The sequence below is a fragment of the Bos mutus genome, chromosome 17 (genome assembly GCF_027580195.1).
Source record: "Bos mutus isolate GX-2022 chromosome 17, NWIPB_WYAK_1.1, whole genome shotgun sequence".
Lineage (NCBI taxonomy): Eukaryota > Metazoa > Chordata > Mammalia > Artiodactyla > Bovidae > Bos > Bos mutus.
The window spans coordinates 37,096,420-37,123,378 of NC_091633.1; the positions used below are offsets into that span (position 1 = coordinate 37,096,420).

Sequence of the window (26,959 nt, forward strand, 5' to 3'; positions counted from 1 at the left end):
TTTACAAGTGAGGAAGCAGGCAAGTATCCTCAGAAAGGTTAAGTAATTATCCAGAAAGCAAAAATGATTCTAATTAAACCATTCCCCTTCAACTCTTTATTTGCCATTTGTACATTTGATATACTTGTAGAAAGTCTTTACTTTCTCAACAGTATTGGTTGAATAGTGTAAACTGGGTCTTGCTGCTGCTGCTGCTGCTAAGTCGCTTCAGTCGTGTCCGACTCTGTGCGACCCCATAGACGGCAGCCCACCAGGCTCTGCTGTCCCTGGGATTCTCCAGGCAAGAACACTGGAGTGGATTGCCATTTCCTTCTCCAACGCGTGAAAGTGAAAAGTCAAAGTGAAGTCGCTCAGTCGTGTCCGACTCTTAGCGACCCCATGGGCTACTGCAGCCTACCAGGCTCCTCCATCCATGGGATTTTCCAGGCAAGAGTACTGGAGTGGGATGCCGTTGCCTTCTCCGAAACTTGGTCTTACCCACGTCTTATTTTATAGCAGTATATTAGGTGCTCAAAGCTCATTGATCTCTGAAAATAGAAAACAATGGAGAAAATAGTCTTTCATTTTACTGAAAGGAAACTATAGTAGGTGTTATTTTGTGACTTATTTTTTTGAAATTTATGTCCAATTGTTAAATGAGATAGTGATGATAATATCAGTATAAAGTATAATACTGATTTTAGTCTTTTTTATGAGAAGCAATTTCATTTGAATAACTTGTCATTATTCTTTCTTCCTCCTTATTTAGAGATTGTCTATGGAAGTTCTTCTTCCCTCCTGATTATCAAGTTCTGAAAGTTTCTGAAATTGCACAGCCTGGGAGACCAAGACAGATCCTTGCTTTTGAACTACGAATGAATATTATTGCAGATGCTACAATTGACTTGTTGTTTACCAAAAATAGGGTAATTATTGAAATTGTAGAAAGTAATGTTTAAAATTTGACCATTATCTTCCAGAGTGTTTTTCTGGTAATTAGTCCCATGCGTGTGTGCTAAGTTGCTTCCAGTTGTGGTTGAGTCTTTGAGACCCTGTGGACTTTAGCCTACCAGGCTCCTCTGTCCATGGAATTCTCCAGGCAAGAATACTGGAGTGGGTTGCCCTCCTCCAGGGTGTCTTCCCTACCCAGGATTGAACCCGCATTTCTTATGTCTTCTGCATTGGTAGGTGAGTCCTTACCCTAGTGCCACATGGGAAACCCGACTAGTGCTATACTTGGATTCATTTCTGTGAGCTTTGCCTGACCCCTATCCCCAGTATGTATGTTACATCATTAAGTGCCAAATACTGGAAAGAATTAATGAAAATAGACTTTGATACTGTAGTCTCCTTCTTCTTCTCCTTTGAATCTAGCCAAATTGTTTTAGTGTATTTTTGGTATAAATTTGAACTTTTGCTCTTAGGAACTTTTAATACCTATTTAATATTGTTGTTGTGGCTCAGTGCCTGACTCTTTGCAATCCCATGGACTGTAGCCTGCTAGGCTCCTCTGTCCATGGGATATTCCAGGCAAGAATACTGGAGTGGGTTGCCATTTTTTTCTTCAGGGAATCTTCCCGACCCAAGGCTTGAACTTTGGCGGGCAGAGTCTTTACCACTGAGCCACCTGGGAAGCCCTATTTAATATTGTGTATGTGTGCTATGCTCAGTTGTGTTTGACTATTTGTGGCCCTTTGTACAATAGCTTCCCAGGCTCCTCTGTCCATGGAATTTTTCAGGCAAGATACTGGAGTGGCTTTCCATTTCCTCCTCCAGGTGATCTTCCTGACACTACAAGCGAACCCATGTCTTCTGTATTGCAGGCAGATTTCTTTTCTGCTGAGCCATTGGATTGATGATTGATTTTTGTCTGCGTTAATAACTGAAAAGTATAGATGTGAGAATAATTATAATGTCTCATATGAATTTTTTCTTTTGGTAGGAAACAAATGCTGTACATGTAAATGTTGGAGCTGGTTCATATTTAGAAATTAATATTCCAATGACGGTTGAGGAAAATGGTAAGCTACAATGAGTGTTTTTCTTTTTAAGTGATTATAGGCATAATTAATATATAAATAATTATTAATCTACTTAGACTAAAATTAATTGAGTTTTCTCTTTCAGTTTTCTGTTATATTTTAATGTGCCCTTGAAAAGTGAAAGTGAAGTCGCTCAGTCGTGTTTGACTCTTTGCGACCCCATGGACTGTAGCCTACAAGGCTCCTCTGTCCATGGGATTTTCCAGGCAATAGTACTGGAGTGGATTGCCATTTCCTTCTCCAGGGGATCTTCCCAACCCAGGGATTGAACCCAGGTCTCCCGCATTGTAGGCAGGCGCTTTACCATCTGAGCCACCAGGGAAGTCCTATGTGTGTCCTTAGTAAATGCTATATAATTATTCATGCACCTAGAGAGAAGAGAAAAACTGTTTTATTCAAGCTAGGTCTTATTTGTGCTGTCATTGTACTTTATACCTTTCTTTTGTAAGATTGTGCATAATTTGCTTAGCATATGTTTTTCCTACTAGTCTATTGCTCTGTAAAAGCAGGTGCTGTATATTTCTTTTTACCAGTGTATACCTGGTACCAAACCCAAGATCTGGCACATGAAACATGGTCCATGGGCAGAAATTGATTCAGTAGCTAATAAGCTTTGTTTTAAGTTATATCTTTAGTAGACTTTTGTCAGAGAGTAAGCTTGTTCTTTGAATAGCATAACTTTAAGAAAGCAGAATATTTCATGTTTAACATATTAAATCATGCCCTGATAGTTGTAGTTTCATCTGAGGTAAGATAATCTAAGTTCATTATGCATTTGAAATTTGGGCCCTGATACAGATTAACCAGTAACATTAAACATTAAATACTTTTTGTTAAATTTATCAAAATGTCAAATAGTCTTCCTAATTTTTCTTTGTTTTTCCTATTCTCTTATTACATTTGTAATTGATAACAATTGAAATTCTGCTTTATTCACTCTTGAGAGTATGGAGAGTAGCAGCTTACCCTTATTTTTAAGTTACTGTCTAGCAGTGTTTCTATCACTTTCCCAGAAGCATGACTAGAGTAATTTTATATGATTGGCTCTCTTTCCTTATTTCTGTCACTCATTTTGTTTCTACAATAAGAAGAAAGCAGGCAAAGGGGTTGACTAGATTTATTAGTTTGTGTTAAAAAGATAGCAGTTGAGTCTGCCTGCTTAGATAATTAATCGAAAAAGTGACTGAAAATGAGGTAGTATCTTTTCCCTTTAACTTTAGAGCTATTATAGTGAAGAACTAAACCTTATCTTAGTTACTTTTAAAAGAATAATCATACTAAATCTTAAAGTAGATATTGAGATTCTCTAGGATTCAGAGTAGTCGGTTGGAAAGTAGCATCTTTTAGGATAGCCTTAATTACTGACATATAGGTAATTCTGTAGGGGAAAGACAGTTGGGTGTTGCATAAAATTGAGAATAGTTCAGTTAAGGGAGTGCTTTTGCCTTTTTTAAACTGATGATGCAAATAGGATAATATTTGTACATATTTTTTAGGGGTACAGTTATTGGTGCACAGGGGTAAAGGGGCCATCTGAGGACTGAGACATCTTCATCTTGACCTATCATGAATTCATGGGAAGTGCCACAGCACAGTGACTGTGGAACTACATGAGCTAAAGGTCTAAGGAAAACCCAGTCAGATTCTTGGTAAAGTTGTTGTTTAGTTGCTTGGTCATGTCCAACTCTTTTGCAACCCCGTGGACTATAGCCTGCCAGGCTCCTCTGTCCATGGAATTCCCCAGGCAAGAATACTGGTGTGAATTGCCATTTCCTTCTCCAGAGGATCTTTCTGACCCAGGGATCGAACCCACATCTCCTGCATTGACAGGAGGATTTTTACCAGTGAGTCACCAGGAAGCCTGGTAAAGGTTAGATGGCTTTTAAGATGAGTATCTTCAGAGAGAAAAATAGACTGAAGTCTTAGATAATAACAGAATAAAACATTTAAAACTTCCCCAAAAGATTCCGATGTTTGGGGGAAAAAATGCCCAGAGTGGGATGCATGTTGAATTAACCATATAATAATGATCATAGTTTTAGTGTTCATAGGAGGACAGTCCATCAAAAAAAGAAGTGAAATACTCTGAACTTTTCTGCTTTTATTCAGAAAAGTTGTTTGATAACTGTCATTATGTAAGGAATAGCTGTTGTTCAGAAACTGTCACTATATAATGAGTAGTTGAAAATGATGAATATATGTACCCTTGAGTTAATGGGGAAAAAAAAGTCATGGGAGCAGTCTTAAAAACTTGCTTATTAATCATTTAGAAAATAGACTTGTAGTTTGGCATTAAAAAGCAAGATCAGGATAGATATTATATGAAAATGGAACTTTTTTTTCTCATCAGAGCTGTCCAAAATGAGAAAGGTTATGGATTAGATAGCATAGTCCACATTATTGGAAGTGTATTTAAATAGTAACTAATCACCAATTTTCAGGAATTCCTTCTTTGGGTGGTGGGGGAATTGGTTTCCAGTTTCTGAAAATTTTAATTATCTATTTTTTTAGGTTCTTATTTTTTATGTTTTCACCTATTTTAGGTTATACCCCTGCGATTAAAGGACAGCTCTTACATGTTGATGCCACTACCAGCATGCAATACCGGACTCTCTTAGAAGCGGAAATGTTAGCAGTAAGTCTAATGTATATGATGATACACATATACCTATAAAATACAAATTTGGGTTTTATTTTTTAATATAAAATTTTAATGGTCAAGTCATCAAATGATCTGTCTTCTTATTCAGGAACCACCAGGTGCTCTTGCCCATATTTTTGGGAAGAAGAGTAGATTATCAATGCTTTGGATTCCTTTTGGCCTCTCCCTATTGCTCTTCTTTTAGGGGAAATGAATATAAGGCAGCAACACATGGGTTTTTGGCCTTTAAAAATTTGAGAAGTTATATACCTGTGGCGGATTCATTTTAATGTTTGGCAAAACCAATACAATATTGTAAAGTTTAAAAATAAAATTAAAAAAATTTGAGAAGTTGTTAGAAATTTTTTTTTAAATTTCATTGTATGGCTAGACACTCTCCTATGCTGTAAATAATTAGATAAAATTTTACTGTATGTTTCCTGGCCCCATCAGATTCTTTCTCAAGGTTAATAGTTCACTGTCCTTTTTACTTGATGATAAAGTACAAGGAAGAAAATCTTATTGATACCCTAAATTGCACCACATTAGAAACAGAATTAATGTGGAAACACTCATGATTAAAAATTGCAGGCCAGGAACTCATTAATCAATCTGATTGTTATTTTTTCTCAGGGATAACAATAATAACCAAATTTACTGTGTGGAATAACTTATATTCAGAGAGGATTGTTTTATAATAGATGGTATCATTAGGTCCTTAATTGTTTATCTAAACAAGCACATTTACACGATATACGTAAATTAAGAGGAAAATTTTACAGTTTTCCAAGAATATATTGAGTACTATAAATATGTGTTAAACTGACATATTTAGCATTTTAATGAATTCCTGAGCTATTGCTGATAAATGGTACTGTGCAATAATGCTATTCCTGGTCAGGCAGCTCTTGCCTTTGGAGAATTGCCAAGTCTTGGCAGGTGAAATATATCACAAAGCACCATGTCAGATTTATAACTACTGTGCTGTCAAACGAGAAGCCAGGAGGCACTGGTGGCCAAACTTCTGTGTGACAGGGTGCATTGCACTCTATCTTCCTTGACCCTGAGCCTCACACTTAACAGATTAAGTTTAAAGAAGAATTAATGAGGTTACTCTCTTTGTTTAGCTACAGTATCAAAACTGTAGCCTGATTTGTTCTTAAACTTTTTTGGCCACATCATGGCTTAGTATTTCATGAGCTGGATGTAACCATGGGTACTGACCTTTAGCCACAGCAATTTGAAAATCTGTATAGGACCCTCTGTTCAACTCAGTAGGAAAATAAGTTTTAATTACCTGTTTGTGTGAGTTCATTTCTAATGCTGTTCACACAATGTCATGTTTTAACGTCTAACATTTTGCTTAACATTTGGCTTGCAGTTTCACATCAATGCCAGCTACCCCCGAATATGGAACATGCCACAGACATGGCAGTGTGAATTAGAGGTTTATAAAGCCACCTACCACTTCATCTTTGCACAGAAGAATTTTTTTACAGGTAATTTTCTAATAAGTAAAAATACAGTGAGATTTATCAGAGAGAATTTGTTTATATTAATTAAGTTTTGCCTTTAGATTCAACATAGAGACTTAATGACACAATTCATACTTTTTCACTTTTATACTTCTTTTGGGGCTGAGATTATTAGAGGAAAAATTTAAATATATATGTTCTGTGCTGTCTTTTTTTTTGTAATTTTTAATTTTATTTTATTTTTAAACTTTACATAATTGTATTAGTTTTGCCAAATATCAAAATGAATGGACTTCTGTGCTGTCTTTTAACCCATAGAAGGAAACTGTGAACCCAAAATTTACCTTGGAAGGAAGTGCAAGAATTCTTTTTTGTGTCACTCTAATGGGGGAGTTAGATGGAGAGAATGAATTGGTTTTTTCCTCTTTATGAATTAGGCATCATAGTGGATTTATTATTTTGTTTTAATTATTGTAATCCACAGACAATATATTCACATAGTCAAATATGTTTTTATATTCAGAGTCCCTACTTAACTCCTTTCTGTTGATGTATATAATTGAATTAATACTATCATTAGTTGGAAAAATTCTTTTATTTCTTGCAGCATGTTATGATAGCTACTTATTACATTTTATGAATATGGGAATGTGTAGTCTTAGTCTCTGAATAACATAAATGTTTAATCACTACAGTAATTTAAATTATTACATAAAAGTAAGCATCTTTTTAGCCTTTCTGTAAGAAGTTTAACCAAACAGAATCAGTCTGCTTTTCCAGGATCAGTGGCTACCCCAGAGTTTCTATTTGTTTGACTGATTGCTACATTTATCCATTTGTTTGTCCACCCACCAGTTGTTTATTTGTGGGTATAGCAGTGATTAAGATATGCATAGGTAGTCCTGTCGTGACATTATTTACTAGTAATATGATGTGAGCCAAATTGTTTAATTGTTTAAGCTTCAGTACCTTATCTATGAAATAGAGACAAGTTACATGATTCTTCTCCAGGATTCAGGTTTCAAGGTCTCAGTAGTAGAAACTTTGACAGAGTCCCAGAAAGTTAAGCTTTTGTCAGTGAAGCTGGACAATGAATACTTAATTCAGGTTTATGAAAAAAAAATATATATCTAGAACTTAGTGTGTATTAGTGTCTGTCTCTGTTTTAAGCAGTTTCACATATTAAATAATTAAACTTCTATAATAACTCTCTGAGGTCAATTTTATTATCATTATTTTATAGAAGAGGGTAGTCAGTTACAGAGTGGTTAAGCACTTTGTCTAGGTTTAGGTTGACTAGGTCAGGTTAGGATTCCAACCTAAAAGTCTGGCCCAAGAATCTGTTTTTATATAAATAACTTCTTTTCCTTCTCACTTAATATTTTGTCATTTCTAACTTTGCTTGTCTTTTAAAGTAGATTCCAGTTTCTTTATTTTTAGATTTTTTAGATTATAAATTATTTAATTTATTTAAACTTAAAAACCCAACATTTTCAAGCATGTTATACTTCACATTGTGTTTCCTCCAGATTTCACAATCTCAGACTTTAGTAATGCTAAGAATAGTTAGAAGTACAAATTTCTCAAGATTTAATGTTAATTTTGTAGTAGTGCTTACATTTAGACTGAATATTTTATTAAACAAGTACTCATTTCTTAAAATATAATTGTGTTTTTCTTGAATCTTTTTCTTTCTCTAACTCTAATCTTTATGCTTCTATCTGTTGAAATTCATTTTTGAGTTACTTTTCTTCTAAAATTGATTTGGAGAAATTTTTAAAATGTAGAAAGGTACAAAGCTTAAGTTCTCATTTCCCAGATTTAACAACTGTAATATTTAGATGTATTACTTCTGAAATCTTTCTGCTGCGGTGGGCATGCTCAGTAGTGTCTTACTCTTTGCGACCCCATGGACTAGTAACCCACCAGGCAACTCTGTTGATGGGATTTTCCAGGCAAGAACACTGGAGTGAGTTGCCATTTCCTTCTCCAGGGGATCTTTCCAACCCAGGGATCGGACCTGCATCACCTGCATTGGCAGGAGGATTCTTTGCCACTGCACCACCTAAGAAACCCCCAGAAATCTTTCTAGAATCCTTTAAAAACTTTTTTATTCTTTAAAAAAGATAGAATAATATTAGTCTAATCTTGGAGAAAATACACTTGGTCATAGTGTTTGAATTGCTTTTCTCTTTTCTCAGTTTTACATTTCTTTATTGACAGATTTTTGCAGAAAATAAATTATCTATCTGTATGTCTCATGAACCATTCTCACATTAGTTATTAGTGAGCTAAAATTGTTCATAAGCAATTTCAATGTGAGACAAAGATCACTTCATGATAAAAACAATATAGAGCTGCCTCAAGAACGAAAGATTCAAAACAAAGGCAGAAGTGAAGTCTTTACTGGCAATAGTGAAATTGACTTAGGTTTACTCTAAGAGAAGAACATGACATTATAATAGTATTACAATCCCAGTACCACTTGATGGATATTTTATAGGGTGTAGCTTTCCTGGTAGCTCAGCTGGTAAAGTATCTACCTGCAATGCAGGGGACCCCAGTTTGATTCCTGGGTTGGGACGGTCTCGCTGGAGGGGGGATAGGCTACCCACTCCAGTATTCTTGGGTTTCTCTGGTGACTCATCTGGTAAAAAATGCACCTTCAATGTGGGAGACCTGGGTTCAATCCCTGGGTTTGGAAGATCCTCGGAGAAGAGAATGGCTACCTACTCCAGTATTCTAGCCTGGAGAATTCCATGGACTATATATAGTGCCAGAGGTTGCAAAGAGTTGGACACGACTGAGCGACTTTTGCTGGCCTAACAAATAGGCCAGCAAATTATAAAGCAAGTTGTAATTATATAGTAATTACTTAATTATAAGTAATTAATTATTTAAGTAATTATTACAACTTAGTTAATTATAAAGTAAGTTGTAAATGAGGTTTTTTCCCAGACTAATATTTAGATTACCAACTTCACAACTTTTTTTTTTTCCATTCCCAATATTTGTTGAGACGTGTTTTATAGTTTGGTCCATTACCATTGAAAAAAATTCCATGTATATTTGAAATGAATGTAGTTAATAAATTGCCTATTAGTTCATGTTTAGCTGAATTTTTCAAACATTCTGTATATTTACTGATGTTTAGTATGCTTGACTTATCAATAATTAAGCATCAAGCATCAAAAACCTTCCTTTTTCTGGTAAATTTATTTGGTAAAACCAGCTGGTAATAAGGGCATTTTTTGGTTTAAAGAGAAATACATATTGGAAATAGTTTTTGAGGTTCCTAGTAAAAATATTTTGTTACCATAATTTTTAATATTTATCAGTAAAGATGTTGTGTAAGCTGGTGGGGAAACTGTACTGCAGAATATATTGAAATTGTAGATAAGATACTTGAAAAACGTGTAAGATATTAAAATAGAAATTGACTAATAACTATATTGGTTTCCTTAGATTAGTAGATTATTTGAATTTGTGTTTATTTCATTAGCAATTATATTTCAGCCTTTTAATTAGTAGTATCAAGTAAATAAATGCAACCACTATAAGCTGAGATTCTCTTATGAATAATGATTCAAAACAAATATAAACCATGATCTCAACCTGTAGAAAATTAGGAGGGTATCGGGAGAGGGAGCTCTGGAGCCTGAGCCTACCTTCGAGCAAGGGAGTCTTGGCTCCAGGCCCCCTTCTGGGCATGGAGGGCAGTGTGTGGTTCCTGTTGGTCAAGAAGGAGGTGGGCTTGGGGCTCAAAGCAAAGGGGACTTAGCTGCAGCATCTGTCACCCCCATCCCTCTGGCCTCCCTCAGTTCCCCACACTTGGATCTTTCCTTCCTCACTCTGACTCTGTCCCTTCCCTATAGCCCAGCCTGGATCTATCCCCATGACCTATCTGCACCCTCCCACTGCTCCCCTGACCACGGCCCTCCCCCTGCAGCCACCCTCTCTTCTACATGGGTGACCCACTTCACTCTATCTGGGTTCTCACCTCTAGCCAGTCTCCAGCTTTCTGCTGTAGTCTAACCTCAAGCCCTTCTGTTATGGTCTAACCTCTAAACTTTCCACTGTGGTCATGCCCTTGACCTGCAGTCTAACATCCAGCCTTGTCCTGTACTTTCACCTCTTACCCTCCCACAGCAGCTTCACTGCCCTTATGGTGTAACATCCAACCATTCCAGTGATCCAAGGTCCACCCTAGAACTCTCCCTTGCTATTTAACCTCCAACTAAGGTGGTCTAGATTTCCCTGATGGCTCAGCTGTGAAAGAATCCATATGCAGTGCAGAGGAGACAAGAGATGCAGGTTCAATCCCTGGGTCGGGAAGATCCCCTAGAGAAGGAAATGGTAACCCACTCCAGTATTCTTGCCTGAAAAATCCCATGGACAGAGGAGCCTGGCAAGCTACAGTGCAGAGGGTTGCAAAGACTCAGACACGACTGAGCAACTAAGCACATTGCTTATGTGCATATCTTTATTTATCAATCTCAAGTATATTACACAACCATGAATTGTGACCCTAGCAAGTACATGGAAGATGTGAATACAGAGGAAATCTCTATGATCGGAAGGCAATTAGAGAAAGTAAGAAAGGGCATTAAGATCTGAAATAATCTTTGTAAATGAACTCAGTAACATTAATGAAAATTTGCATAGTGTTTTCATAAAACATTCCAAAGCATATTCATTTTTATCAGCTTCACAACTCTGAAAAGAGACAGCTGTTACTGTTATCCCTGAGTTAATGGTGAGGAGATTGAAGAAACATTCAACAACTTGGGCAGACTCATGAAGCCAATAAGTGGGAGAGACATTTAAGAACAATTTTTTGACTATAGACCCTTGTTCTCTCTGTATGGTCATGCTACTGTTAAAGATGGTTAGCATTTTCCTTAACAAAGAGGTTACCAATGAGTGTGTTTATTTTAGAAGGAATGAATAATTTGAATAAAAGTGCAGAACCAAGCATGTTTATGAGGGAAAAACATGAAAAACAACTTGATGAGTGATAAATTTTGTATTGTGTAGTTGGTTAACGGCAGAGATGACGTTTGGGCACCTCCTGAGTGCTGACCATTGTGTTAAAGCTAGTGATGATGCAGTCAGGATAGTTAGGTATGATAGTATGTAGAAATAAAGTTTTAGAAGTAAGCATAGATACTGTAAGATATGATAAACTATTGGGATTGCTTGTTAAAAGAAATAAAAATGTATTTAAAATAAAGTAAAATTAAGTGGAATTTTCCTTTCTCTAGTCTCAGAATAGGTTAATTGGCCATATGCCTTTTATTGCTGATATAGTAAAATTCTGCATCTTATTAATACTAATTTTTATTGAAACTTGATATTATTTTGTCATTTTCCTGAGAGGATTTAATATATGTGTACAGGTTTCTGTATGTTGCAGTTATTTTAAAAATGAGTTCATACAATATTTGACTTCTGAGTTCTTTACTGAATCTAATATTTCTCCTTTAAAGATATCCTTTAAAATTCAAGGAAAATGACTTTAAATATATAATTAATTTTGCCTATTATTTTTCTTAGAATATCTTTAACAAGTGCCACCATTCATGTGCTATCTTGTGACAGTTTCTGTGCTAAAAGTTCACTTATTATCCCCTCAATTCTCACAATAAGTCTGTCAGTTGTCCCCATTTTGTAAAAGAGAAGACCAATAGAATTTCAGTCATTTGTTCAAGATTATATAACTGGTAAAATGATAAGCCAGAATATAAACCCAGGACTATCTGGTTGTCAAGAGTTTGTGTTATAACAATGGTACTTGCTGCTCTCCATCAAATACACAAAGTTCTGATTTTGTAGCACTGTATTATGTACTGAGTGTACAAAGATGAGCTTGACACCTTTAGGAGGATACGATTTATTGAAGAATGTGATTCCTGTGAGTATATAATACATGCAAATGATGTGAATGCTAGAAGGAGAAGCACTGTGACATCTTTATATAGTATAAAGAGCTTTTGCCTGTTGGGTTTAAAAAAATATTTAAGTATGAAAGGATATGCAGACAAAATATATGAACACAATTTTGAAAAGCAACAATTAAAGCATCTAATGCAGCAGTACAGTAAATCAGCAGTCAGTAAAGCTGATTGACTGTAATTCTACGGCCAAGACTTTGTTTTGCTCACATTGTATTCCCAGGGTCTAGAACAGAGTGTGCACACAGTAGACATTCTGTAGATATTTGTTTTGTGAATAAAGTGACATGAAAAAATATTCAACCCTCCTTGTAACAAAAATATTCAATTAAACTGAGATACCATTTTTCAGTTATCAGAAATCAAGATGCAGCACCCCAGCTGCCATCAAAAAAATAAAAATAGAGGTAGAAAGAAATATAATGCAGGAACAGGTACAGTGAAACAGATAGTTGACCATACATTTTTAATAACATGAATTGATCTACTACTTTTGGAAAGCAGTTTGTGATTTATTGTTGCTTAGTCACTTAGTCGTGTTCAACTCTTTGCGACCCTATGGACTGTAGCTCTCCAGGTGCCTCTGTCCATAGGATTTCCCAGGAAAGAATACTGGAGTGGGTTGACATTTCCCTCTCTAGGGGGTCTTCCTGACCCAGGAATCAAACCTGCGTCTCCTGCATCTCCTGCATTGGCAGGTAGATTCCATACCACTGAGCCAGCTGGGGAGTCCTTGTGATTTATAATAGCCTTCAGTTCAGTTCAGTTCAGTCGCTCAGTCATGTCCGACTCTTTGCGACCCCATGAATCGCAGCACACCAGGCCTCCCTGTCCATCACCAACTCCCGGAGTTCACTCAGACTCACGTCCATCGAGTCAGTGATGCCATCCAGCCATCTCATCCTCTGTTGTCCCCTTCTCCTCCTGCCCCCAATCCCTCCCAGCATCAGAGTCTTTTCCAATGAGTCAATTCTTTGCATGAGGTGGCCAAAGTACTGGAGTTTCAGCTTTAGCATCATTCCCTCCAAAGCAATCCCAGGGCTGATCTCCTTCAGAATGGATGGTTGGATCTCCTTGCAGTCCAAGGGACTCTCAAGAGTCTTCTTCAACACCACAGTTCAGAAGCATCAATTCTTCGGTGCTCAGCCTTCTTCCCAGTCCAACTCTCACATCCGTACATGACCACTGGAAAAACCATAGCCTTGACTAGCCGGACTTTTGTTGGCAAAGTAATGTCTCTGCTTTTGAATATGCTATCTAGGTTGGTCATAACTTTCCTTCCAAGGAGCAAGCGTCTTTTAATTTCATGGCTGCAGTCACCATCTGCAGTGATTTTGGAGCCCCAAAAAATAAAGTCTGACACTGTTTCCACTGTTTCCCCATCTATTTCCCATGAAGTGATGGGACCGGATGCCATGATCTTGGTTTTCTGAATGTTGAGCTTTAAGCCAACTTTTTTACTCTCCTCTTTCACTTTCATCAAGAGGCTTTGAGTTCCTCTTCACTTTCTGCCATAAGGGTGGTGTCATCTGCATATCTGAGGTTATTGATATTTCTCCCGGCAATCTTGATTCCAGCTTGTGTTTCTTCCAGTCCAGCATTTCTCATGATGTACTCTGCATAGAAGTTAAATAAGCAGGATGACAATATACAGCCTTGATGTACTCCTTTTCCTATTTGGAACCAGTCTGCTATTCCATGTCCAGTTCTAACTGTTGCTTCCTGACCTGCATACAGATTTCTCAAGAGGCAGATCAGGTGGTCTGGTATTCCCATCTCTTTCAGAATTTCCCACAGGTTATTGTGATCCACACAGTCAAAGGCTTTGGCATAGTCAATAAAGCAGAAATACATGATTTTCTGGAACTCTCTTGCTTTTTCCATGATCCAGCGGATGTTGGCAATTTGATCTCTGGTTCCTCTGCCTTTTCTAAAACCAGCTTGAACATCAGGAAGTTCACAGTTCACATATTGCTGAAGCCTGGTTTGGAGAATTTTGAGCATTACTTTACTAGCGTGTGAGATGAGTGCAATTGTGTGGTAGTTTGAGCATTCTTTGGCATTGCCTTTCTTTGGGGTTGGAATGAAAACTGACCTTTTCCAGTCCTGTGGCCACTGCTGAGTTTTCCAAATTTGCTGGCATATTGAGTGCAGCACTTTCACAGCATCATCTTTCAGGATTTGAAAGAGCTCAAGTGAAATTCCATCACCTCCACTAGCTTTGTTCGTAGTGATGCTTTTAAGGCCTGCTTGACTTCACATTCCAGGATGTCTGGCTCTAGGTCAGTGATCACACCATCATGATAATCTGGGTCGTGAAGATCTTTTTTGTACAGTTCTTCTGTGTATTCTTGCCACCTCTTCTTGATATCTTCTGCTTCTGTTAGGTCCATACCTTTTCTGTCCTTTATCGAGCTCATCTTTAAAAAATTCATAAACTTTGATCTAGGAAATCTACTTTTAAAATCTGTCCTGTCAGAATAATTCTGAATATGTAAAATATCTTGTATGGAAATAAATGCAATAACATCATCTACAACAAAAATTTGAAGAAAGTCTAAATATCAAAGTACAGTATATGGTTAAATAAATCTTTACAGATCTTTTTAATGAACTATCATTAAAATCTTTGTTACTGTCTATTAAATAACATGGCAAAATTTTGAGTTCAGTGAAAAAAGTAATACATAAAACATGTGCATCTTAGGATACTGTAAAAATTTACATAGAGAACAAACTAGAATGAGATATGTCCACAATATTAGATATTTGAGTAACAGAATATCAGGTGATTTTCTTGCCCTTTTATCTTCTTAAGTTTCTTTAAAGATATAATACATGTATGAAATACATTAAAATTTTTCTTATCTGTAACTGTGATTAGTAAGTAAGCATTTTTACTCTCAAACTGTTTGTTATTGTTGTACTTCAGTTCCTAAGTCATTTCCAACTCTTTGCGAACCCGTGAACTGCAGCACATCAGGCTTTTCTGTCCTTCACTATCTCCCTGACTTTACTTAAACTCATGTCCGTTCAGTCAGTGATGCTATCCAAACATCTCATCCTTTGTCGCCTCCTTCTCCTCTTGCCCTCAGTCTTTCCCAGCATCAGGGTCTTTTCCATTGAGTCAGCTCTTCACATCAAGTGGTCAAAGTACTGGAGCTTCAGTTTCAGCATTAGATCTTCCAGTGAATATTCAGGATTAATTTCCTTTAGTATTGACTGGTTTGATCTCCTTGCTGTCCAGGGGACTCTCAAGAGTCTTCTCCAACACCACAGTTTGAAAGTTGTCAATTCTTTAAAAGGCACTCAGCCTTCTTTATGGTTCAACTCTCACATCTGTACATGACTACTGGAAAAACCATAGTTTTGACTATACTGAACTTTGTCCGCAAAGTAATATCTCTGCTTTATAATACACTGTCTACGTTTGTCATAGGTATTTTTCAACGGAGCAAATGTTTTTTAGTTTAGTGGCTGCAGTCACCATCTGCATTGATTTTGGAGCCCAAGAAAATGAAATCTGACAATGTTTCCACATTTTCCCCATCTGTTTGCCATGATCTTAGTTTTTTGAATGTTGAGTTTTGAGCCAGCTTTTTCACTGTCCTCTCTCACTTTCATCAAGATGCTCTTAAGTTCCTCTTCATTTTCTGTCATTCAAGAGGTATCATCTGCATATATGAGGTTGTTGATAATTCTCCTGCAATCTTAATTTAGCTCCATTTTAATCACCTTTTAATATCTTTGTATAAAAATTCTTTTTAGTTACAATTGAAAACATCATTTTTGATGTTAGAATATTTTTATTTTGTTTTCTCAATTTCAATTAATTGTGCATTTTGTCTCCTACTTCAATTATTTTAGATTTAATTCAAGACTGGTCAAGTGATAGTGCACCAGACATTTTTTCATTTGTTCCATATACATGGAATTTTAAAATCATGTTTCATCAATTTGAAATGATTTGGGCAGCTAATCAGCACAACTGGATTGACTGTTCCACTAAACAACAGGAAAATGGTAGGTACTTTAAAAAAAATAGGTTAAATATTCTGTTTATTAAGACAAATATCAACAAAGAAAATTGGTGTTGATTTTGTAGTTTTAATAGGTACTAGAATTGACCTTTTTTTGCATTGTCTTGTGAGACTCTCAGAGAACTATTTCAGAATTCATATTGAACTAAGCATTTAAATCTAATTTTGTTTAGGTATGTATTTAAGGCAGTTTTTATTTCTTTTTTTTTTGGAAATTAAATTTCTTTTTCTCTTTTTTTGCAGTGTACCTGGCAGCCTGTGGGGAAACATTAAACATTGATTTTTCTTTGCCTTTTACGGACTTTGTTCCAGCTACATGTAATACCAAGTTCTCTTTAAAAGTACGTATAATTGGATGCATTGTTTGTTCCACAAGGTCTATTAATAAGTTTGATTTCCCGGTGCTTATCTTTATTCTCTCCTGCCCATTCTGTTGCCAGCCTGCAGTATTTTGGCTTTCCTCCACTGTTCACTAACTTTAGTGTCACAGAATTGCTTCTGGTTTTTTTTTTTTTTTTGGTAGTTAATTGCAATATTCTGCCATTCCTGTAAATTCCCTAAGTTCCCCTAAGAAATTGCACAATAATATGAAAACATATGTGTACTCCAGTATTCATGGCAGCATTATTTACAGTAGCCAGGATATGGAAGCAACCTTAGTGCCCATTGACAGATGAATGAATGTGGATGAAGAAAATGTGGTATATATACTCATTGGAGTATTACTTAGCCTTAAAAAAGAATGAGATCGTAGCATTTGTGGCATAGATGACCTAGAATGGGTATTATGTATAGTGAAATAAGTCAGACAGAGAAACACAAATACTGTATGTTTTCACTTATATTTGGAATCTAAAGAACAAAATGAGTGAATAAAGCAGAAATAGACTCTGAGATACAAAAAACAAACTAATGGTTACTAGAAAGGGGAGGGGTGAAATAGGTGAAGGAGATTAAAAGGTATAAATTACCAGTTATAAAATAAACAGGTCACAGAGATGTAATGTAGAGCACAGGGAATAAAATCAATATCTTGTCATAACTTTGTGTAATGTGTAATCCATAAAAACATTGAAATACTCTGTTGTACAACTAAAACGAGTATATTGAATAATATTGTAAGTAATTGTACTTCAGTTAAAAAGAAGTTAGCTGATGAAAAATAATTCCCTGAGTCAATTATTTTGTTAGAGCTCATTTCTAACCTCTATGACTAATCTTTATTTTCTCTTAAGAATTTTTGTAGCTCTAACGTTTTACTAAGTCTGTGAGCTATATTTTACATTTTTTTGTACAGTTGACCCTTGAACAGTCTGGGGATTGGGGTGCTGACTCTCCCTGCCATCAGAAGATTCATGTGCAATTTAGAGTTGGTTCTCCTTAGATCCTCCATATCCTTGGTTCCTCTGTATCCAAGGTTCAGGATCTGCAGATTCAACCAACTGCAGAGCATATAGTAATGTAGTATTTACCATTGAAAAAAACCCACGCATAAGTGGACTTGTGCATTCACACCTGTATTATTCAAAAATCAACAGTGTTTCATTTCTAATTGTACCCTTGAATTCAGGGAATAAATACAAGGACCCTTCTTCCTTTTATCCAAAAGCCAGCTCTGAGGAGTTCAAAATTCATGGTACATCTAATTTTAAGGTATATACAGTCAACAGTAGTTGTAGTATTGGTGGAGGTTATGGTGGTAAGAAATAAAAACAATAGTACGAGCAGCCAGCACTTTTTAACATCTTCTTAGTGCCAGACACTATTCCAATTGCTTTATGTGTAGTAATTCATTTAATTCTCAGAACAACCTTCTTAAAGTAGTTGTTATGTGCATTTATGGAATGGGAAACTGAGGAGGCAAGTTTATGTAACTTGTCATTAGCTAGTGAGTGGCTAAGTTGGAATTTGGACCCAGGCAGTAAAGCTGACTGTGGTGCCTGTTAAGAAACCAGGCATCAAGATGAGCAAAGATTAGGGCACCTGTAAGGGAAAAAAGTGAAACTCAGTGAAGATCCTTTGATATAATTCTTATTTATTTATTTTTTTTTTTTCAGCTTTTATTTATTTATTTTTTAATTTAATTTTATTTTTAAACTTTACATAATTGTATTAGTTTTGCCAAATATCAAAATGAATCCGCCACAGGTATAAAAGCCAGTTGAGGAACCAAGACTTACTAAATACAGACAATCATATTTTTAAAATTAATGAAAATATTGAGCATATTCCATCTGAGCTTATATTAGATAATTCTGTTTTTTTTTTAAACTGAATTATATGTGAAATATCCAAGGAAACCTTCTTACTGTTCTCTAAAAATTTTGCAGTTTGTTTCCCTGATTTTTTTCTTGACTTTCTAAGCAGAATTTCAGATAATGTAAAATCTTATTCCAGTTACTTACCTGACTATTCAGTGTAAATTTGCACTTTCAGATTTATTTTTTACTGAATTTATTCTCAAGCGTATTATAGATAGACTTGCTTGTAAATAGTATTCTAACAAACTTCTGTACCTGTTTTATTACTTTGGGTTATTATTAACTGTTTTTTAGGGGGAAGATGTTGACCTTCATTTGTTTCTACCAGATTGCCACCCTAGTAAATACTCATTATTTATGCTGGTAAAGAATTGCCACCCCAATAAAATGACTCATGATACTGGTATTCCTGCTGAATGTCAAAGTGGCCAGAAAACAGTTAAACCAAAATGGCGGAACATCACTCAAGAAAAGTAAGTATTTAATATTAGCAATTTAAGTATTTTGTGTTAATGTGGAAAAATTATGCTTTCAGTCCTTTCAGAGAATAATAGTAAAATTTGTTTATATGTAACTGGTGTCTACAATTAAAGGAATAAGTACCTGACTAGAAACTTTATTTTTTACTCTTCAAAGGGCTGGTTGGGTTGAATGCTGGACTGTCCCAAGTGTCATGCTTACAATTGATTATACATGGCATCCAATTTATCCACAAAAAGCAGATGAACAGCTGAAACAGTCATGTAAGTATAATCAGTATCTTAAAATGTCAAAATTGATAAACATCAAGGATACAGAGAAGAAATTAAAACTTTTTGGAAATGCATCTATTCTTTTGACATAATTATGCTTCTAAGATTTTTGGTATAACATTCTTTGGGCATTTGCTATCAATTACTAGGCCAAGCTGTTCCTTGGTTTACTTTATCTCATTTAATCCTTAAAGCAACTCTGTGAAATAGATATTATAATATTATTGTCATTGTTGAGTTGAGGAAATATGCTCAGAGAAAGGAATAATTTTCTCAAGGTCTGGTGGGCAGAGCTGGAGTATGATATCAGGTATATGTACATCTATAGATTTAGAGTGCTTGATTTTGTAAAATGTTAGTTTCTTTAATGCATTTTGACAGCTGTCATTTATAGTTTCCCAGAGGCTTAAGTGCGGCTTTATTTGGGTTCAAAGTAGAATTAGAATCTAGTGAAAATATTTTCTTTGTATTTTTCCAGTGAGTTAAGTATTAAAGAATAGTTTTTATAACTTTCTTATATATAGATCTTGATAATGCCACAGTGCGTTTGTATAGCTGTTTATGTGAAAATAACTATAGTTTAATGTCCAAGTATAGTTAGAGCCTAGTTCTGACCCAGCTTTACTGTATATTGCCAGAACTTGATAATAATATTGCCTTTGTTAATGAAAACTTTTTATTGATTCTTTGTAGTAGTAATAATAACAAGCAAAGACTTATTTGGAGCTCTTTCTGGATTTGTGTATTTTTATATGTATTTCAATGAAGTCTGTCTATTCTTTATTGCATTTTTAATTATTAGTCTTTTAGTTTTGTTTTCATTATATACTGGAGACATTTTATTAGTGTTGGTTGATTTCATATTTACAAAATAGAATTTTTTAGTGAATAGTTTCTTGAAGAACTTTTAAGAGATCCTTTTCCCCCTTTCCACTCAAACATTATTCTTTTTTTTTCCCTCCATTTATTCCAGTGTCAGAAATGGAAGAAACAATGCTATCTGTGTTAAGGCCATCTCAGAAAACAGACAGAGTTGTTTCTTCTCCCTCTACTTCTTCACGTCCTCCTATTGATCCCTCAGAACTTCCACCTGATAAACTTCATGTAGAAATGGAACTTTCTCCAGATTCTCAGATAACTCTCTATGGACCTCTATTAAATGCCTTTCTGTGTATTAAGGTAAGATTTTTAAAAGAATGTCCATATTTTTAAATGTAGGAAAAGCAGTTAACTATCTAATTGATATTGAGACCATTTGAAATGGCCAGTTTTATGATTTAAAGCATTTAGGATATATGTTCACTGAACTTGTGGTGTTAGGCTCAATTATAAAATTATTTGTTAAAAATAGTCTTAAAAACTCTTCATTTAGCATTTTTTTTGAGAAGTTAGTATATTCTAGGAATTTTGTGCCAGTTACTAGAGATAAAAGATATAGCATCTGTTGCTAAGAAGATAAGCTAGAGCAGGATATGTATGTACCTGGACAGTTTTAACACATTGTAATTAATGTGGCAGCAGAAGTATAAAAAACTTTGTTATCTGAGGATAAGTACCAGGAAAAGGCTACTTCAAGTGAGTTCATTAAAAACCAACAATTTTACTTCATGGTAAATAATAAGCAAAGAGTTATTTGGAGCTCTCTCTCGAGTTCAGTTCAGTTGCTCAGTCATGTCCGACCCTTTGTGACCCATGAATCGCAGCACGCCAGGCCTCCCTGTCCATCACCAACTCCCGGAGTTCACCCAAACTCATGTCCATCAAGTCGGTGATGCCATCCAGCCATCTCATCCTCTGTTGTCCCCTTCTCCCCCTGCCCCCAATCCCTCCCAGCATCAGAGTCTTTTCCAATGAATCAGCTCTTCTCATGAGATGGCCAAAATATTGGAGTTTGAGCTTTAGCATCAGTCCTTCCAAAGAACACCCAGGGTTGATCTCCTTTAGAATGGACTGGTTGGATCTCCTTGCAGTCCAAGGGACTCGCAGGAGTCTTCTCCAACACCACAGTTCAAAAGCATCAATTCTTCGGTGCTCAGCTTTCTTCACAGTCCAACTCTCACATCCATACATGACCACTGGAACAACCATAGCCTTGACTAGACAGACCTTTGTTGGCAAGGTAATGTCTCTGCTTTTTAATATGCTGTCTAGGTTGGTTATAACTTTCCTTCTAAGGAGTAAGCATCTTTTAATTTCATGGCTGCAATCACCATCTGTAGTGATTTTGGAAAAAAAATTAAGTCTGACACTGTTTCCACTGTTCCCCATCTATTTCCCATGAAGTGATGGGACCAGGTACTCTGATCTTAGTTTTCTGAACGTTGAGCTTTAAGCCAACTTTTTCACTCTCCTCTTTCACTTTCATCAAGAGGCTTTTTAGTTCCTCTTCACTTTCTGCCATAAGGGTGGTGTCATCTGCATATCTGAAGTTATTGATATTTCTCCCAGCAGCCTTGATTCCAGCTTGTGCTACTTCCAGCCCAGCGTTTCTCATGATGTACTCTGCAGAGAAGTTAAATAAGCAGGGTGGCAATATACAGCCTTGACGTACTTCTTTTCCTACTTGGAACCAGTCTGTTGTTCCATGTTCAGTTTTAACTGTTTTTGCATCACCACATGTATATTGAATCTCAGTTGTTTTAACTAAAAAATTCCATAGTAGTACATAAACAAAAATAAGAACAAAGAGCATAGAGAAAGAAAGATATGCGTTTATTTTAAATTTCTTTGTAAATTCTATGTTACCTACGTTAGTAGTTTATTATATTTTGATGCAGACTCTGCATTACAGATTTTATAACAACTTTTTATTCGTGTCAAAAATTTATTACTCTAAATATTAGTACTCACATTCATCATGTTAATTCAGAACTTGTATGAAATATCTACTGAAACAAATTAAAAATCATTAAGTTTTGACACATTTTATAAAATCATTTATAATCCAGTGAACTCTCTGCTTCCATTTATTAAGAATATATAAGACATAGCTGTTTTCTGTTTTTGCCTTAGTGTCATGCTGACTTCGAGTTGTTACCTATCTTAAACGTCTCTATTACTTTTTTTTCCTCTTTAGTTTTAACTTATGTTTTATTTAGTGTCAGTGTTAGAACTTGAAAGCTTTTTGGATGTTTTATCTTGTTTTCATTTTAGGAAATAGACTAATACTCTAAAATAGGATAAGAAATGCTTAGTTTACAAATTTCAGGCTCTAAGGTGAAGCATTATTGTTACATATCTCTTTTGATAGCAGTTTATTCTTAATATTTATAGGAAAACTACTTTGGGGAAGATGACATGTACATGGATTTTGAAGAGGTTATTTCAAGCCCCGTTCTGTCCCTGTCAACATCATCCAGTTCTGGATGGACTGCTGTTGGGATGGAAAATGATAAAAAAGAAAATGAAAGTTCAGCAAAGTCAATTCATCCACTTACCTTGCGTCCTTGGGATATTACTGTACTTGTTAATTTGTACAAAGTTCATGGACGTCTTCCTGTTGTAAGTGTTTGCATATCAAAACAGTTGAGTCTATTATGAAATCCACCTAGCATAGGAAGTGATGTAGTTTGTGCACATACTTACATAGAATAATTTAGATTCAAAACTGTTGTATATTTATCCTTTTATCTTTATAAAGCTAGTATATTATTTTCTTCATAATCACTTGATCATTGACAATTTTCCTATTTCTCTTCTTTCACTTTAGCTCCTTCTTTGCTGTTCTGTATAACTTTAGAATATGTTGCCATGTTGTTGAATTGCTAGATTTACAGTTAGCCTGATGGATAACATAGGACTTTACACTTAGTCTTTATCTCTGACTCTAGATCAGTTTGGGACCTTTTGGTGGAACTATACAAAATCATGATTTAGGCTTGACCCTGGAGGTTGAATTGTGTCATGGGTTTGGATTCTCCATAGTATCCTAGTTTACTCTAAAGATGACCCTTTGGCCTATTGGGGCTGACCTGAAATGAGATTATATTGCCCAAAGAACCCGTGTCCGTTGGAGCCAGGCCAGATGGGGAGAGAGTGGCCCTTGGAGCATTGTGCTGCATATTGGCTCCATATTATGTTCCTAGGGTCTCACAGGAGAGAAATCAGCTCTGGTGCTTAATTAACCTAAGATCATTTTCTGGGATACAGAATAGTTATTTTTGTCAGTAAGCACCATTCTTCCTTTTGAAAAAAATCAAAATTTTTTAATTGTATAAGTGTAATTTTAATTTTTATGTACTTCCTTGGTCTTTAATTTTCTATATATTAATTGTGGTTTTTGCTTGACTTTAGCATGGAACTACTGATGGTCCTGAGTGCCCTACAGCTTTTTTGGAAAGACTATGTTTTGAGATGAAAAAAGGATTTAGGGAGACCATGCTGCAACTTGTCCTGTCACCCCTGAATGTGTTTGTCAGTGATAACTATCAGGTAATGTGAAAGTGAGTTGTGGTAGAGACTCAGAAGTTTATTGTTAGTATTTATGGGGTGAAAACAATGTGTTAACTTCTGTGCATGGACTGTATAGCTTTTTAAATTAGGGACCTTCAGTTTAACTGTACTAAGCAGTTTTGTATTGTGTGAATTGTTTCAAGAATTTTAGCTTTTCTTTTTTTCCCCTGCTGTTCCTTATTTATGTGATCCCAAACAATTATTTATCTATTGTTTTTAGAAATTGTAAGAAATACTTTCTGACTTTCTCATATGTTTATGAAAGGGTAAAACGAATTGTATAGAATGTTAGTAGAGTCTGTTGAAAATCACAACCTAGGTTGTAATATTGTTTGTTAATCGCTCAGTCGTGCCTGACTCTTTGCAATACCATGGACTGTAGCCTGCCAGGTTCCTCTGTCCATGGAATTTCCCAGGCAAGGATACTGGAGTGAGTTGCCATTTACTTTTCCAGGAGATCTTCCCAACCCAGGGATCAAACCCAGGTCTCCTACACTGCAGGCGGATTCTTTACCATCTAAGTCACCAAAGAAAGTCCAAGTGTTAATATTAACCAGTGCCATAAACCATAAATGTTGGTCATGGACAGGGAGGCCTGGCATGCTGCAGTCCATGGGGTTGCAAAGAGTTGCACACGACTGAGTGACTGAACTGAACCATAAATCTTGAAAACATGCATATCTATATGAACACTGATTAATTCTTTTCATGCAACATACTTACAAAGTTCTTTGTTAATACTTTCAAGATATCCCTAAAGCTCTTTTGGAAGAGAACTGGTGACATTCATCAAATGGGAATATTTTTACATTCCTGGGTACATTATCACTTTATTATTCTTTTTTTAATGATAATGACTTTTTTTGGCATCTACCCCTTCTTTAAGTCTCTTTCCTACTTTTAGTCAAGTGGTGGGCATTAGAGCTGAGATGGATTTTAATGTAGGACAAAGTAAAATTATAGACAGGGTGATGAATCTGACAGTAAATCATCAACAAATGATAACTCACCATGGATTCTGTGAAGTAACTGACCATCTTATATAAAAGAGCATACCCCTTTGCACTCTTCTGCTATAGTGGGCTTCCCTGGTTGCTCAGCTGGTAAAGAAGCCACCTATAATGTGGGATACCTGGGTTTGATAAAACTATATTATTTTAATGTAGTAGCTAAAACTTAACACTTAGTGTATACTAGTTTTTGCCATAGAACATGTTTCTTTTTAAAAAAACTTTTATTTCAAGAAATTATAGATTTACAGGAGATTACAGAGATAGTACAGAGAGCTTCTGTGTTTCCTCCATGTTGACCTCATACATAATTATGGTAAAATATCAAAACCTGGAGACTTTGCTGGTTATAAAAAATGTTTTATTGAGTTTATTATGAGGGTCCATATTACCCCTAATTGCACAATTATTGGCATACTTGTACAGAAACAGAAGTGTAAAGTGTGATTTATATGGTGATAAGAAGAGGAATTCGTGGAGTAGAGATATCAAGGCAGTAATAGAAGTATTGATACTAGTGACATTTTGTTTCCCAGATGGCAAACACTTCATGATTCATGCTGAAGACAAGCATAGTCTATACATATTCTCTAGGAATTTGCTTATCTACTTAATTTGCTTACATTTTGTAGTGCTAGCATTTCTAAGAAATACTTTTTTCTTTTGTTTCTATACTAATACTCTTTTATGATGGGAAGCTTCACACTGTGACTACCCTCAAGACTCAATTCTGGGTCACTCATCTGTAGCTCCTTATTTCTGGTAGCATTTGTCTTAGTGCACAGCTTCAAGGCTAAGGCTCTAATGTGATGGGTCAGTGACCATGTCTGACGTATGAAGCCACATACTTTTTACTTGATCATCTTATGTCTATTAGTTTTATATTAGGGCTGCCAAAGCAAAGTACCCTACACTAGGTGGCTTAAAACAACAGAAAATTACTCTTCCACAGTTGTGGAGCCTACAAGTCTGAAACTAGTGTGTTTGGTAGGGCCATGCCCTCTTTCAAGGCTCCCTTGTCTTTTCCTAGCTTTGGTGGTTGCTAATAGTCCTTGGCATTTCCTGTTTTGTAGCTGCAAAACAGGGAATCTGTTTTGCATCACTCAAATCTCTGTCTCCATCTTCACTTGGCATTCTCTTCATGAGTCTCTGTGTCTTAAGTTTTCCCCTTACAGGGACACTGTTAATTGGAATAAGGCCCATTGTAATCCAGTGTAACTACATTTTGACTTGATTACATTTGCCAAGACATTGTATCCAAATAAGATCACACTCACAGGTACCTGAGCTTAGGAATTGAATATCTTTGTAGGGGACACAATTCAACCCACAGAGTGATGTAAGCCATAGTACTATTCAGAATGTAGTCTTTACTGATATACCAGGTAGTCTTTACCTTTAGGACAACCCAAGATCCACATGTTTGTTTATGTTTTTGGTTTTTTGACAGTGAATGGTGAGAGAAAGTATAGAACCCTGGATGATGTTTGGTTTTTGGCTTGGGCAGTTAACCGAGCTAGTGCATGATAAAGAATATGGGAGGAGGAACTGCTTTACAGGGGAAGAGTATGAGTTTCTGGGAATGTTGGGTTTGAAGTACCAGGAAATCAACCTTTATTTTCTAGCATTTTCCAAAGAATGAGCTGCATTATCTTTGTGAAGTAACTCAGATAAACTCACCTAAGTGTCTGTGTAGGTAGAATGTCTTTCAGAAGTCATAAATAGTTGACTTTTTGATGGTATTCTAATACACTAACAACAGATGCATATGCAGGCATCCGGCATTCTTGGAAAATACATTTGGATGGTCCCTGTGATAAATACATTTGGATAGATAGTCCCATCTAACCATCTCATCCTCTGCCATCCCCTTCTCCTCTTGCCCTCAATCTTTCCAGCATCAGGGTCTTTTCCAATGAGTTGGTTCTTTACATCAGGTGACCAGAGTATTGGAGCTTCAACGTCAGCATCGGTCCATCCAGTGAATATTCAAGATTGATTTCCTTTAGGATCAATATTTGTATATATATACTCACTATAATTTCTTTTTCCATTCATCCACAGATAGACACTTAGGTTATCTCCATATCTTGGCTGTTGTAAATAATACTGCAGTGAACTTGGGGATGCATGTATCTCTTTGAATTAGTTGTTTCATTTCCTTCGAATAACTACCCAGAAGTGGAATTGCTGAATCATATGGCAGTTCTGTTTTAATTTTTGAGGAACCACCATTATCTTCCATAGTAGCTTTACCAATTTATATTCTCCTTAATAGTGCACAAGGGTTTTTTTTTTTCACATCCACACTAACATTTGTTATTTGTTTTTGATGACAGGCATTCTAACAGGT

At 35.8% G+C, this 26,959-nt stretch overlaps 1 protein-coding gene across 7 annotated transcripts in view; it reads left to right on the forward strand.

Moving 5' to 3' along the window:
• The window catches only part of BLTP1 (bridge-like lipid transfer protein family member 1), a 195,263-nt gene that overhangs the window by 40,558 nt on the left and 127,746 nt on the right, over window positions 1-26,959 (forward strand). For all 7 annotated transcript variants that reach the window (XM_070386473.1, XM_070386477.1, XM_070386476.1 and 4 more), the window contains exons 12-22: window positions 749-905; window positions 1,922-2,000; window positions 4,565-4,656; window positions 6,044-6,161; window positions 15,959-16,114; window positions 16,375-16,472; window positions 18,687-18,865; window positions 19,029-19,135; window positions 20,118-20,323; window positions 22,418-22,645; window positions 23,438-23,575. In XM_070386473.1, the coding sequence (XP_070242574.1) occupies window positions 749-905; window positions 1,922-2,000; window positions 4,565-4,656; window positions 6,044-6,161; window positions 15,959-16,114; window positions 16,375-16,472; window positions 18,687-18,865; window positions 19,029-19,135; window positions 20,118-20,323; window positions 22,418-22,645; window positions 23,438-23,575 (1,558 nt within the window). The remainder of the gene's footprint in view (window positions 1-748; window positions 906-1,921; window positions 2,001-4,564; window positions 4,657-6,043; window positions 6,162-15,958; window positions 16,115-16,374; window positions 16,473-18,686; window positions 18,866-19,028; window positions 19,136-20,117; window positions 20,324-22,417; window positions 22,646-23,437; window positions 23,576-26,959) is intronic.